The sequence below is a fragment of the Syngnathus floridae genome, chromosome 10, assembly GCF_059516105.1.
Source record: "Syngnathus floridae isolate MCC-2025c chromosome 10, RoL_Sflo_1.0, whole genome shotgun sequence".
Lineage (NCBI taxonomy): Eukaryota > Metazoa > Chordata > Actinopteri > Syngnathiformes > Syngnathidae > Syngnathus > Syngnathus floridae.
In genome coordinates, this window is record NC_142422.1 from 7,670,075 (window position 1) to 7,685,094 (window position 15,020).

The following is a 15,020-nucleotide window of genomic DNA, read 5'->3' on the forward strand; positions in this document are numbered from 1 at the left end:
ATTATATGCAACATTTATCGGTCAGGAAATCGTGACGTGAGAAGGGGCGGAGAGAGAAACGTTGTTGTGGTGGAGCTCTCCACCATACTGCATAGTGCGTACAACGGACTGATGCAGTTTGTGCACTCTTAGTGGTGGGTGAGATTTGCTGAAATGCTGCGTGCTGTGGTTTTTCGGAGCCTTCCCCGGGTAAAGGTTGTGTCGGCGTGCCACTTCTCCGCCGCGGCTATACCCGCACCGAGCACCCAACCCGAGGTCCACTTTAATAAGGTACACTAAAAGTTTCTGACTAATTTCAGTTTTGGAATGTTACTCGTGCACGGTTCGAGATAAGATTTTTTAATGCAAATCCTCAGTGAGGAATTAACCTAGTTAAACAACTAGAAGAGGGTGCCGCCTGCAAAATGTGTTTAATGTGATACGAAATAAACATGGGTCCAAAGTGTAGGCTATAATGGGACTTGGCTCCACTGCTGCACATCGTCACGCATCTAGAATCTAAACGTGGCAATATGCTCCCAGTAAAAAAAAAAAATAAAACTAATAATAATCAATTAAAATAAACCGTTGATTTAAGCGGATGACTGATAAATGTACCCTTTAGTTTTTTTGACCAGTGTTAGTATGCATTGGTAAAATTAGGTATTCAAAGTTTTTTTTTCCGCATGCTTTTCTTTTCACTGCATTCCTGATTTTTACGTTTTATATTTGTAGCTGTTCATCAACAACAAGTGGCAGGATGCAGCAAGTGGGAAAACCTTCCCTACAGTAAACCCATCAACAGGGGAAGTTATCTGTCATGTGGCTGAGGCCAGTGAGGTAAGCAAACAATGCTTTCATTGAGCTCCTATCCTCTTCTATGAACTGAAACTGGAAAATAAGAAGCTGAGATGTAACAGTAACCAATGCTATTTGCCGACCCACTCGGGGCTTGAAGGTAGGAAGCACAATGGACCCCCCCAGTCCCCCAAGACATCAAACATGAGTAAATTAATCAGGTTACAAAAAGAACTTAACACACTTGTATAGTTAAAGCCCGTTGCCATGTGGCATTTAAACACAACAGACATGATAGAAGTGATAAAACCAAACTGCAACAGCAAAGCTTGACTACACTCCCCTGCACAAAGTGTGTTCAAAGTCTTCAAACTGAGAAAACATTAAAAAAAAACACTGTCAAGTAAACAATGTGGGCTTTCTAATGTCGGCCAAAATCAGCTGCCTCATGGGGCTCGCTAAGCAGCAACAGCTAGTCAGGCGCTCAACATGGTAACTGACAGCAACAGTTGTCCTTGCAATTCTTTGATATAGGTCATTGATATTGGCCCAGCTAAATTTCTGTTTCAGTGTGCAGAATTTCTTGAAATCATTTCTGGAATCACTTTCTTGAAATTGTTGTGTGCTTTTCTGGAACGAATTTCATTCAAGGCACGCCACACACTTAATACAATTAAATCTCGATTTTCCGCAAACTTTGGGGTCCAGAATTTGGGAATCACGTTAACCCCGAAAGCGCATTGTATAGAAAGCCTTGTTTTTTTAGAAAGGCGTGTTTATAGGCAGACAAAGTGGTCCTTAGTTACGTTAATTTAGGTCAGGCATGTTGTTGGGCAGTCGAAGGGGTCCATTTGCTCCACACACATCAAAGTTTGTTGACATAGAATAAAGCAGCCACTTATTCTACTATACACAAAGAAGGACACCATCTTTGCACGTGCGATTATTTTTGTAGCCTAAATGCATTGGGTATTTTTAATTCACATGCTCTGGAAATTTGTGTCTTTGTATATTTCATTGCAGAAATTTCAAAGTAAAGATGTCTTGTTTAAATTTTGGGCATCAACAATTAATCCCAGCAAGAAAACAAAAACAAACAATGTCAACCAAAGGGAGCGGGAAATAATTTCCCATTTTACATCACAAAAGTGGAAATAAAATGACTAATTATAGCCTGTTGAACACATTACATTAGTTCCCTTCCTCCAATAGAGGAGTAGAGAAAACAGTAATTGCTATGTAGAATTATGCAACAATGGTGACAAGATGGTGAAGAGTGGTGAAAAAAACAACAACTCTTGGGATATGGAATTTTGAAAAAAAAAACAAATTGCAGAGCTGTGGGTGCTTTTAAGTGGGTTTTCACACAATGCATACAACCACATTCAACCTTTTGTGGCATGTTTAAAATGATCTCCTTCGGAATGTCTTCTTTTACCTGCTTGTACAAGTCTGGAATGGCGGTTTGGCAAATCCAAGTCATTTTTTAAGGCAATTTGTTCTGCATTAAAAGTCTGCAGTTAGGTTAAAAGACAAAGATGATCACAGAAAGTATGTTCACAACAATATTTGTTGTAGATTGTGTATTTGTTTAAAAATTTGTATGAATCAGAAATATATATTCTATCTCTCCCAGCGATATATAGTGATGGGCAGAAATATAAAATTTTCTTCCACAGGAATGGCAAAAAATACAATCAATCTTTGTATCCACCGGTTGCCATTCAAAAAAAAATCATCGCCCCCTAGAAGGCGTGTCAATTACGCGTGGTTTTATGCTATTTTCAGTAGGGCTTGGTCACCATCTCCCTCAAAAAAAATCACCTACATATTCAAATGCCATCCAAACATGTCATGTTTGCATACCGCTGCAAACAACTATTCCGGTGAGGAGTCGTATCATGGCTGGAAATCGCAAAGATGTTCGAAAAAAACACAAAGTAACATGACTTGCCATAAACAAGCTAACACCAACCACCCTCTCTAGCAATACAAAGGAAAAGTGCACTGCAAAGAACTTGGACCTCTGCTCATGTTTACACAGATTATGAGCGCCATGTCATCACAGAGAAAGTAAGCTCAAGCTTGCTATGCCATTGTTTATCGAATCTATTATCTTTTGTTAAACATTTTCACACTGGTCGTCGCTGAGTGTTTTGTTTCACTCGCCTGACCTCCATGGAGCCTACGTGCATTCAATTCCCACTCTGTGACAGACTAGTGTTAAACTTGAAAGTTTGGTCTGCTTTTCGCCTGAGGTCATCTAGGATAGACCTATGCAGCAAGCCTCAACAGGACTTACTATATGGTACTAGGAATTTTTGCGTACTGGAGACCTTATTTTGTGCAGTCAAAATTCAGAAGAAAGTTATTTTAAATTAGTACCCAGACAAGACTGATTTACAGATGCGTCAATAAATTTATGACCATAGAAATTGTTCAGAAGCTGTGATTTAAAGCTGAAGGTGTCCAAAATGGTTGACATGTCGGGTACTCTGTTGTTCGCAGAGCTGAGAAGTCCATTCAGAGGTGCAGTCGGGTACTAAACATTGCCCAGGAGCCACTGTGGTGGCTTTTGATGCTCCACATAAAGTTGTACCCTTACAAAATTCTGATTATACAGAAGCTCACCCAGGAAAATTGTCATTTTTTTTCTAAAAAAACAAAAGACACCGGACTTTATCGAGGATTTGTAGTTCTCAGTGTCTGTCATTGACAATTGTTGTAACTTACTTATTTTTCCAGCCATTTTAATAATGACACTAATATTCAAAGTGTGTTTTTATATTTCCAGGTTGACGTTGACAAGGCGGTAAAAGCAGCACGCGATGCTTTCCGGCTGGGGTCACCATGGAGACGGATGGACGCCTCTGCACGAGGCCTGCTTCTTAGCCGGTTGGCTGATGCAATTGAGAGAGATTCTGCCTACCTTGCGGTGGGTTGTAATGAGAAACAGTTAAAAACGTTGAGCTTTTGTGTGAATATAAGGTCGTGTCACACACTAAATAATTTTTTATTATGACAAATCTTAACTGCGTTATTGAAAATGATGGTGACGCACTATAATAAAATTGTTGCGCAAACACAGATTAATTAAAATTTTAAACGTGTTATATAAAGCAGGTTATTGCGGATCCTAAACCAACTACATATTTGACTTTGATATTGTGTTTCCATAGGAACTGGAGACCCTTGATAATGGGAAACCATATGCTGTTTCCTACACAGTGGATCTACCCAATGTGGTCAAATGCCTCAGGTACTAACTCAGTTGTGTTTTGGTTACAACTAGCCTGAAGTGTTTTAGTGTTTGGTTCTGAGAAGGCAGAGGAGTTTTTTGTTGACGCTTTCTGACTCAGAGAGCCTTCCTCGTCATTGCGTAGCATAACGGGCAACCTTGTTTAAAGCATTTGTGATGTTCTCAGGTACTACGCAGGCTGGGCTGACAAATGGGAGGGAAAGACCATCCCCATTGATGGAGATTATTTCTGCTACACCCGACATGAACCCATTGGAGTCTGTGGACAAATCATACCGGTAAGCTGCGAAAGACGTTATTAATGGCGAGCACGAAACGACCGCATTCACTTCAGTTCAGTTTAAATTCGATTTACACAAAAGGTTTCATTTTCTGTTCATACAATGAAAGCTCCAAAATAGAACGTTGGGGAATCGTATCATGTGTTTTAAATGCACAAGTGAAATAATAAGAGCCCCCCCCCCCCCGATCAATAAAACTTAATACTCCTCTTCCATTAACACTTCCATTTCTATCACTTCAATTTGCTCATGAAATGCTGTTCACTGCTTTAACGCCTTTTATGAGTTTCGTTGCAGGCTATTAATAAATAATTTCCCCACGCAATCTGTTAGTCAACATCCTATTTGATATTTTCATGACTATGACCCACTGTCTCATAGTGCACCACAGTACATGAAATCATCACTCCCCTTTATACAAAATTCAAAAGCTGTTTTAGGATGACAACTGGACATTTCTGCCTGGCCACCTTGATTAATTATCACCCTTTTTTTTTTAATGTTTTTTGTTTTTTATACCCATCTTCCACTTTTTGTTACTGTGTGTTTTGTACTTAAAATGTCCTTGAGTTGTGAAATTTCGGAGCCTGATTCATGTTGCCAAACCTGAAAATTGGGTAATTCACCCAAATACTAAAAATAGGAGCAGAAATGTGCAGAGATGTGCTTTGCCATATGAAAGGGTTGTCTTTTCTAAGCTCGGATGTAAATGTTGTTGTTTTTTTAAATAATGTAGCAATCGCTGTTGCCAAATCATGTTTTTGTCATTTTGAATTTGCACTGGCTTAACTTTCATTGTTAGTATGCCCCGTTTGAGACTGACTCACCATGTGCACACAGCACTTGACTTACTGAGGGTAAAGTCATGACTCGCCCTTATACATTATTTTACAACGCTGACAATGGAATGTTACCCTGCTTGTTTGATTATGTACATAATGGGCTTGATGAATAAGCACTTTCATTCTCCCCCCATCTCCCATTTTAGCCACTAAATGTTGTCTAGTCAAAATGTCCGCAAGTTGTGACAGGTGGGAACTTGATACGTGTTCCCAAACCTGATAATTTGGGAACCCATCCAGCAAAAAAAGATAGCAGGATGTGCAGAAATGTTGCGGTGGGCCACGTGAATTGCCGTCTTTTAAGCTTCACTGTAAAGGCTTTGTTTATAAAGCTGAGTCTGAATATTTGCTATATGAGATCAAACCATTGAGAGTGCATGCAAAGTGGTAAAGTTCTGTTTGCTCTTCCTTTTCTCCCTGCAGTGGAACTTCCCTCTCTTGATGCAATCGTGGAAACTTGGCCCCGCTCTTGCAACGGGTAACACTGTGGTGATGAAAGTCGCTGAGCAGACGCCACTCACCGCTCTCTATGTAGCCAACTTGATAAAAGAGGTACTTTGTTGCGTTGCTGTAATGGTTTACAGTGGTTAAGAAAATGAGGTCATGAATGAACAAATGAATCAGTATAAATATTTACTTATGATTGAACTAACAGCAGTGTTTTAGGCCCTAGAGACAGAATAGCATTTGGATCATAATAAGGGGTTCAACGAAAAAGAATGAAACACAAAGTTTGAAAACCAAATATCCTTCTGTCCGTTCTATCAACGTGTCTACCATATTTTTTCAATTGGATTATTTCCAGGTGGGCTTTCCAGAAGGTGTGGTGAATATTTTGGCCGGAATGGGACCCACGGCTGGAGCAGCTCTCGCAAGACACATGGATGTTGACAAAGTGGCTTTCACAGGATCGACAGAGGTTGGAAGCCCCTCCAAAAATAATCATGTGTTACGATTTTTATTAATTTTCAACTCGTGACTTCCTCCAAAATGCCAATGGTCAGGTCCGGGATTGTATGCAATTGTTAGCCCAATAATTAATTATATCAAAGCATCAGTAGTGGTTGTTCCAAATTGAGCCAAAAGGAGAAAACCTCCTGGAATAAATTCACTAAGAGCAAACATTGACCATGACTGACGTTGGTCAAACCAGGTTTGATCATATCTTTACCTTTAAATTTCACGTTGTCAAGCCAAACGTTATGATTATATTCAAGCAAGTAGATATTTGACTTCTCATAATAGATGTTTGCACTTTTGTTCCTGTCAGGTTGGTCATCTAATCCAACAGGCTTCAGGCAACAGCAACCTGAAGAAGGTCACGCTGGAGCTTGGAGGAAAGAGTCCCAACATCATCTTGTCTGATGCAAAATGTATGTCTGCTTTAGACATTTTTTTTTTTTTGTCGAAACCACATGACCTTGACAAAAACTATAATGTAAACAACCAAGCGGCCCAAAGTCAAAACAGTAGAATTTCTAAATGCATTTGACACCTTAAAAATATAATGCAATGACTTTCGGATAGGAAATGTAATGTGATTTATTTTTTTCTTAAACCTTTGCCTTAATCTGTGCATAAACACTGAACTTTTTGTCTTTCCATTGTCCAGTGGAGGATGCCGTGGAGCAGGCACATTTTGCTTTGTTTTTTAACCAAGGCCAGTGTTGTTGTGCCGGCTCCCGGACATACGTCCAAGCCGATATCTACGACGAGTTTTTGGAACGCAGTGCGGAAAGGGCTAAGAGACGAGTAGTTGGCAACCCCTTTGATTTAAAGACTGAGCAGGGACCCCAGGTAATATACTCACAACATTACCTTGTCATATGATCAAGAAAAACACAGTAAACTGTCAGTGGGTATATCTGTTTTATTTTTTTAAACAAATACCACCTAAAACAAATACTTGGTGGCCAATGTACCAACATTATGATTAAAATTTAAATTCAGTTGCATAGTGGGATTAAGCTGCTGCAACACATATTTGAGGCTTTGGGTATACAATGATTCATGAATTTTGACACCCAAAGGTTTTCTTTGCACATTCATCTGCAAAGCATGACATGTTTCTCGTTTCTGTTATATACTAAAGTCCACCAGTCAAACCGATCTTTTTGTTTGCTTTCCCACAGCAACAACTGCATTGCAATGCAGCTGGCTTTAGAAAAAAAACTATCCAAATGAAATATGACAGTTAAGCAACAAGGCAGAGAATATTAAACTAGAATTCTCAATAAAACATGCCAAGATCCTGCAAAGGTTCCTTGTCCCGGGGTAAAGTTTGTGTGCATGGAATGGCTGTTGATGTTCACCAATTAATAGTTAACTTTTTACACCAGTAGTTAATAACCTGCCCGGATGTTTTGCTTTAGATATATTTGCATAGTAGGTGTGCCAGATAATTATGAGGATAATAAGGCTTGTCTTGATTTAACAATGCCTCAAATGCTTCTTCCGCATAAATTGATGATCTTCAGGCATGATCTAGTTTCTTACCTGACTGTCCCCACGATACAGTATATATCAAATATTTAAAAAAAAAAAAAAAGATTTATATGCAAAAAGTCCTGCCACAAATTCAAGTAAATGCTCTTTTTCACTTAATGATAACTCACAACATCTGCTTTTCTTTTGCATGGAACTTTTGTGCTTTTATGACCGAGAGGTTTGAAGGCTGTGACACTCGCATGCCTTACATTTCATGCACCTAGGTGTTTAGCTTCAAGGGAGACATACTTAGCATTTTTCAGGAAAACCGGTCCCAGGTGTATTTGTATTTCTCTGGTGTGCTTTTGGCAATATCCCAAGGATATGGATCACTTTACACAGTTTGCTTTTTTGTCTTCCTGTGGGATGTGGCAAAGGCATTGATTACGCCAGTGTGTTAAAAACATTTTTTAAAAATTGCCTGTATGACAAAAACATTTTAACTTCTGACAGGAGCACGATACTGTGTTGTGGTGCAGGGACACATAAGCAGAGGCGGATTGGGTTTCCATAACATTTATGCTTTTTGTAACACAAACAAAATTACACAATAGTCTGGCTCACGCATGAACCTGATTATTTTGCTCCCTCGTGATGTGCAGGTGGATGAGGAGCAGTTCAACAAGATTTTAGGTTACATCAGCAGTGGAAAAAGAGAAGGAGCCAAACTCATGTGTGGAGGCAGCGCGGCTGCTGACAAGGGATACTTTATCCAGCCCACCGTGTTTGGAGATGTTCAGGACAACATGACCATTGCTAGAGAAGAGGTACAGCTGACTGTATTCCTGCCCTCTCAAGGACCCTTTTCATGGTCTTTATCTGACATGTCTCATTTTTTTATAACTGAAATTAGTGTTAGATTTGTTTTCCACCCATGCTTTAAATCTACATGAACTTATCTGTAATAGCAACACAGGTTATTCTGTCAATAATTAACCACTCAGCAGTTGAAACACAGAAATGCGTTCATGCACTTTTTTTTTTTTTATTGCAGATCTTTGGTCCAGTAATGCAGATCTTAAAGTTCAAGACACTTGAGGAAGTTGTAGAAAGAGCCAATGATACTAAATATGGTCTGGCTGCTGCCGTGTTCACCAAGGACATTGATAAGGCCAACTACATTGCCAATGCAGTCCGCGCTGGCACTGTCTGGTAGGAGGACAAAACTGTTTTTATGCTTTTAATACCAAGTGTGGGTGTTCAGCAAAGACGGATCAACCTTTGCAAAAATATAGTACATACTAATTGGTGTACTTAATTCATAATTAGTCATTCGACATTTTTGAATGAGCTCCTGTAATTAATCTGAAAGCACATTTGGAAACATTGGGAGTGTTAAAAAACTAAAATGACAAATTGGATAATTAGTTTAGATCCTCTGTATACAGTATGTTTTTTTTTTTTTTTTTTTTAATCGGACATGCGTACAATGTATTAGATCTCATTGGACTGTGAATGAGTAATGTTGCAGCATTTGAATACACTAACACCAGTTTTATATGAATATTTACATGTCTTGATGTATGTACCCTTACCGTTTATTGCATTTTAAACTGTGTATTTCATTTTCATTCACCATAATTCTGTCTTTTTTTCGGCAGGGTTAATTGCTATGACGTGTTTGGAGCTCAGGCTCCATTTGGAGGATATAAAGCTTCAGGAAACGGCAGAGAGATGGGAGAATATGGCCTAGAAAACTACACTGAAGTCAAAACGGTAACTTTTACAATATATATGTGTGTATGTTAACACTATTGAAACCTTAAGTCCAAAGTTAGAAAATAATTTAGGTCCTTTTTAAAATCATTAATATGAATTTTATTGAAAATTGTTAATTTAGTTCTACATTGTCTGTTGCCAGGTGACCACAAAAGTACCACAGAAGAATTCATAAACAAGCAGCTGACACATTTAAGGTTTCCAGTAAGCCGTCTAACTACAGTTTGCATAATTCAAGGATTAGATGGGTCAAATAATCACTTTTTATACCTTTTCATTTTATTTTTGAGTGATTTGAAAGCTCCAATTAGTATCTACCCTGTTTATCATTTTCTCCCACTTTCATGTGGCACAATATGCGTCATACTAGCATAACAATAATTGTATGGAATTGGATATTTTCTGCTCAGAAAAAGGCACACATCACTGTAAGCATGAGTTTAAAATACCTGGGTTGCTGCTATATCACATCTGTTATGACACAAATGAACAGATTGAACTAAAAAAAATTGTCAATCCAAACCAGAATAAATTTGTATACGTCTAAGATCATGTTCTCCGTCAGTTTTCTTCTGCTCATCCTATTTAGGGTCATGGAGAATGAACAAAGCAAAGCCAGCTCCCACTTTATCACGTGTTGCATGGACAGCTGGTGGAGCTGGATAAATGTGCTGGATACATTTTTCACAGTTTGAGTGACGTCAATCTACTCTACTAGAATCACAATTTAGCACCTTTGTTCAAAAACTAATGCAGGAACTATTTGCCATGAAATCAGTACAGAAACAAATTTAGTGGCATTTTTCACCTAAAACCAGCACATGGAAAGATTTGACGAAAACAGTAAAAAAAAAAAAAAAACTAACAAAAATAGGTGGAATTTTAATGCATGAATTTTATTGGAAGATGACTGAATTACAAGACAGGTGAAATTATTTTTCATTCTTAACACCAAACTACTGTTAGCTGTCCCAGAAGAGATGTCCATGTATAAAATACAAAGACAGTCCATTTAAATATTATGCCCATTTCCCTGTGATATTTGCGCACCCATCCTCACTTGATCGGTCAATCATCGCTCCCAAACTCCTTGCTCTCCAACGTATTCATCTTATACTTTTGTTGTCTTGGGTGTGACAGCAAACTGACCATGCTGGAGCACTTCACCTTCAATTCCAGAATTACAATCAGACCCGTCAACACACGCCGAGCCTCTGAATTTGGCAGACGAGTTTGATTCCCATTCTCTGATCTGAAGCTCTTGAAGCACTTCATCTCCATCAAGTCCTTTCCTGTCAGCATAATAGGCTACTTGCTCTGGTTTCTTAGTTAGTTTTCTGTCAACTGATTGACTGACATCACTAAACTCTGAAGAGTCGTTTTTAGCCTTACTGTTGGCAAACTCTTCTTCAGCTCTCGGCACCCGTTGAGTGGTTTTAGATGCTGTGTTTCGAATAGGATCTGTGTGCTCAGTACTTGTGTTACCTTTATCCTCCTTGGACAGGCAACTCTTTTTATCGATGTTGGAACACAGTTCAGCAATGGGAATCAAATCTGTGGAATCAGCTGGACCAGGATCACCAACTCTGGAGCTTTGTGCAATCAAAGTTGTGTTCTTCATAGAATCATTGTTGGCAAAAAATGCACTTTCTCCACTGTCAAGCACATCTTGCGTGCTACGGTTTGAGCTAACGATGTCATCTGGTGTTGGCTCCGTCTTGTCGCTGTCATTTATCGTCAGATACTCTTCAATTGATCCCTTGTTGTCTGAGGTGCTTGACATTCCGATTGCTGTACGGGGCCTCATTTGTTCCTCTCCATTCTGGAACACAGAAGTCTTCTCACCATAAGACTTTATCTTCTCATGGTCTAGCTTTGTCTGTGATGGAAAACTGTCCGGTTTTTGAAATTGAACTGCTTGTTCTCTGTGTTCTTCCTGATCCACCCATTTTTCTGCATCCTCCGATGGAAACGGTGATTCTTTCTTGTGGCGAATGAGCCAGCCAGGACTACTAACTATGTTCTTCACAGCTGAGGACATAAACCATATAAAATCTCATAACTCCCCACGTGGTCACAGTAAGACATTCTGATTCTTCAGTTAACATTATTACCCCAAGAGATACATAAAAAGCATGTGTTATATATTAGAGCCAATATGGATAGGTTTTAGGCCAATGCCAATATTTGACAGAATAAATGTACCAATTAACTTGAAAAATATATAATATATAACCCCCCCCTTCAATTAATTTCAATGGGTGTCAATTATATGCAGATGTTTGAAAGGCTATAGTTGGTCAGCCGATTAATCGGTGGTGCCCTAGTATTTGCGCAACAAATGGAAAAACAGACAACTTACAGTTCTGCATGTCGCTACATACGGAATCACAGCAGGAGCACGTTGACAGTGGTGCATCAAGCTCCTCCCACCTGAAAACATGAAATTTAAGATATTACACAAAAAGGATCATTCCTTTAAAAAAATTGCTGGTGCGACTCAGCTCAATTACCAGGTGAGACATTTTTATTTGCAGCGTAGTACCAGCAGATTTTTTAAATTTGTCCCCCAAACTAATGTAAATGTTGTGACACTGTCTAAAAAATATTTTACCAAGTACTCTTTATGCACATCTTTTATACTGCACGCCTGTTTCATAAATCACATATGATTTTAATAACTTACCTTCCAATAGTTTGGTTGTAGTTACAAGACTTGGAGGTGTGCGAAGTGGTAACACCAACTGAAATTGAACAGTGAAGGTACAGCACCTACACAGACAACAGCTACAGTAAGTATTAAGTACAGTCTTACACTAGAAACAACTTCTGCAATTAATGTTCTTGTTTTACTTGTGTTTTTTGATTAACTGTTTTAGAAAACTTGTATTTTTTCAACATTTGAGTTAACACTGGATAAATAGTATGTAGTTAAATTCACCACCCAGCACTAATGACGAAATTTAGAACCCCATTACAAATATTTTCCTCACCTGTGAGACATCACTGAAGAGAAAGGCATCGATCGAAAACTTAAGCATGTTACCACTTCTTGACCAGAAATAGGAAGAACTACCCTCCCTCCGGCTGTCTGTCATACAGCTGCAAAACCAAAGTGCAAGCACCTCATTTAATGCAACATCAACCAATAACCGAAAGACAACAATGGAAGTGCAAGTTCATACTATAGACACACCCAAAGTTCGTGATGATATCCACTTTGGACATGCTATTTGGGTCTTTGGAGGGCGTCACGTAGCACGAGTCAACAAAGAGCCTCTCGCCTGGCACGAGGTTTCCACTCTGGGCCACAAAATTCACCCGCTCCCCTAGGAAAAATGAGTGGCCAGGAGAGATGGGCTCCCATTGAGCTGCCAAACACACAAATACAGGACAGAATCAGGAACCGCACGAAGGATTAACAGCAGGTCCAAGGACTAAATTGCATCCCTGACACGAGTGAGTGACGGAAACAAAAAAAGGGAAGAAACCATAAACACGACTTGGAATTGACATGTTGTATAGGGGCTTCACTTTACCGTTACAGACAGTGAGGCTGAATATTAGCTTCGTTCTGAGACTCTTCATGAAGGTTGTGTGCTGAATTTGAGGTGTGTAGCCAACTTGGTAAGAGTAATGAAACCTAAAACAGGAAAGTCAGGTTAACATCACACACATAAAACAGTCACACTAAAACGGCAGATCATAATGTTATTAGAAGTCATTATTAAAAAAATCATGTTTTTAGTCCTTCAGCTATTCACCAATATGTTGTTTTACCCTCTGTTCAATGAAGTAATCCGGTTAGCACTGAAATTGTTTGTATTGGCATTTTCAAAACAAACAAATTCTAAACCAACACTAAACTAGACTTCAGCTCAGTCATGGCTACAGGCAATCTGGCACTAAAACACACAAGCGAATATAACTTTCAACAAAAAAAATGTGGCTGATTTTATGGTGTTTGAACTTTAAGGTAACAATGTAGCTTGGTGATGTAGTAAATTCAGACAACAGTGACTATTTCTTTTTAGAGGGGGATTGAGCATGTGTGATAGTTTTAAAATGACCTGTTGTAAAAGCAGTGGATGGGGAGTTCCAGTGGTAGAACACGGATGATGTAGCCTTGAGGCGGAGGGGTGTAGTGAAGAACATGAGAATACACCAACTGACCACCAGCGACAACCTGAAAGGGTGAAATGAAAATCTTACATTGTTGGATAAGTTTAAAGGTCAATGGGCATTCACCGACCGTTTGTCCGTACAGGACTTAATTCATTTGTGGGTCTCAAATTCCCCCATGGGAATATTAAATCCAATTTGACTCACAGTGACCCAAGTCATGAACAAGACAATAACAATGCAGCAATAATCGTTACACATATAAGACACTATGAAACATTTATTTCCACAATTTTTTAAGAGGTTCCTCGTGTTTGTGTGTTTACCTGAGATGCAGCAGCACAGTCGGTCATTGCGTAGTGGAAAAAGAGGAATTGTGAGGTCACAGTGTTGGGCGGACACGAACCAAGACGATACAGAGCTGGATGTGGCCACGCGCGTAATTGAAAACGGTCCACGCGCACCAATATCTCATTGGACCCGCACCAAACTTCCACAGGGCGTGTGCGTGGAGCCTGTGGTGTGCTGGGGTACTGCGAGGTCTGTGGGAACAACAGCGCAGTCAACTCGGCGGGTATTAAGCTCTGACGAGGACCCGGCCGAAGCAACTCTTTGGCCACAAGCGGCTGTAATGCGTGCCGGAACACCGGCAGGTCATAGGAGGACGAGCGCGTGGCTTCGTCTCGGACAACCGGGGTTGCCTCCGCTGACCACGTCAAGTGCTGAACCGGACCACCCACTACTGAAGTGCAACAAAATATCCCCATGAGCCACGAAAACACCAACATGACTTAAAGTAAAGTAAAAGGAGCTATGTGGGCTGGTCGGCCAGGTACTGGAGGTGAGCCGCTAGCAGGAGAGAGCACACTGACGTTTAGGCTAGTTTGGCGGCTTCATTAGCACACCTGCGCGCTCCCCTGATTGGACTGGAGCCAAAATTGCGTTCATGTATAATATTTTTAAAGAAAATGAGCTCTTAAATTTAATATAACAACTGAACCATTTGCTTAAAGTATTTAGAAAAAACGGGTATCGTTTTTGGCTTGTGTATAGTGTACAGTAATCCCTCGTTTATCGTGGATAATTGGTTCCAAAAACCACCCGCGATAAGTGAAATCCGCGAAGTACCGTCACCAACAAGAAGTACCGGGCTAATTCGCGATCGTGCTAACACGCGAAAACGGACTTCTTAAGGAATGTAAACGAACATTTGAAGCAATACTACTTTGTCCTAAAGGTTAGACCCATTTCCAGAATTTAAAAGTTTTTTTTTAACTTTCAAATGTTTTTTTTTAATTTGGAAAAATAATCCGCGATGTAGTGAAGCCGCGATAAACGAAATGCGAAGTAGCGAGGGATCACTGTACTCTTGGTGTTGTCATATGAATAATGTAAATGGGAAAAAAATAGAAATCAGTATAAAGGGAAATAATTTTCTTTGATCTTTGAGTCATTGATGAAAAAACAGGAGCTCCAATGAAAAAAAATCTCATTTAAAAGGAGGACGTCAACACGAAAAAAACCAAGAATGTA

At 39.5% G+C, this 15,020-nt stretch overlaps 2 protein-coding genes across 2 annotated transcripts; one reads left to right on the forward strand and one right to left on the reverse strand.

Moving 5' to 3' along the window:
* Positions 1–44: 44 nt before the first annotated feature.
* LOC148392207 (aldehyde dehydrogenase, mitochondrial-like) lies at positions 45–9,912 on the forward strand. The gene is made up of 13 exons (XM_088386675.1): positions 45–270; positions 715–819; positions 3,572–3,712; positions 3,957–4,036; positions 4,203–4,314; positions 5,583–5,711; positions 5,965–6,078; positions 6,430–6,532; positions 6,772–6,956; positions 8,249–8,413; positions 8,641–8,798; positions 9,248–9,362; positions 9,508–9,912. Exons 1-13 carry the CDS (start codon positions 154–156, stop codon positions 9,538–9,540), a joined length of 1,557 nt encoding a protein of 518 aa, XP_088242801.1. The 5' UTR covers positions 45–153; the 3' UTR covers positions 9,541–9,912.
* Positions 9,913–10,240: 328 nt separating this feature from the next.
* On the reverse strand, positions 10,241–14,393 carry LOC148392208 (uncharacterized). Its single transcript, XM_088386674.1, has 8 exons — positions 13,814–14,393; positions 13,436–13,551; positions 12,905–13,008; positions 12,562–12,736; positions 12,359–12,467; positions 12,052–12,137; positions 11,728–11,798; positions 10,241–11,396 (listed from the first exon to the last, which is right to left on the reverse strand). Exons 1-8 carry the CDS (start codon positions 14,273–14,275, stop codon positions 10,477–10,479), a joined length of 2,043 nt encoding a protein of 680 aa, XP_088242800.1. The 5' UTR covers positions 14,276–14,393; the 3' UTR covers positions 10,241–10,476.
* Positions 14,394–15,020: the final 627 nt, after the last annotated feature.

Bases quoted from the DNA above. Each gene is read 5' to 3' on its own strand.
- LOC148392207 (XM_088386675.1), top strand. From the start codon at position 154: ATGCTGCGTGCTGTGGTTTTTCGGAGCCTTCCCCGGGTAAAGGTTGTG. The intron at 6,079-6,429 runs GTTGGAAGCCCC...TGTTCCTGTCAG, and splicing joins CTTTCACAGGATCGACAGAG to GTTGGTCATCTAATCCAACA. The intron at 6,533-6,771 runs GTATGTCTGCTT...TCCATTGTCCAG, and splicing joins CATCTTGTCTGATGCAAAAT to TGGAGGATGCCGTGGAGCAG.
- LOC148392208 (XM_088386674.1), bottom strand. From the start codon at position 14,275: ATGTTGGTGTTTTCGTGGCTCATGGGGATATTTTGTTGCACTTCAGTA. The intron at 13,552-13,813 runs GTAAACACACAA...TCACCCTTTCAG, and splicing joins ACTGTGCTGCTGCATCTCAG to GTTGTCGCTGGTGGTCAGTT. The intron at 11,397-11,727 runs GTAAGTTGTCTG...TTATGTCCTCAG, and splicing joins ATGTAGCGACATGCAGAACT to CTGTGAAGAACATAGTTAGT.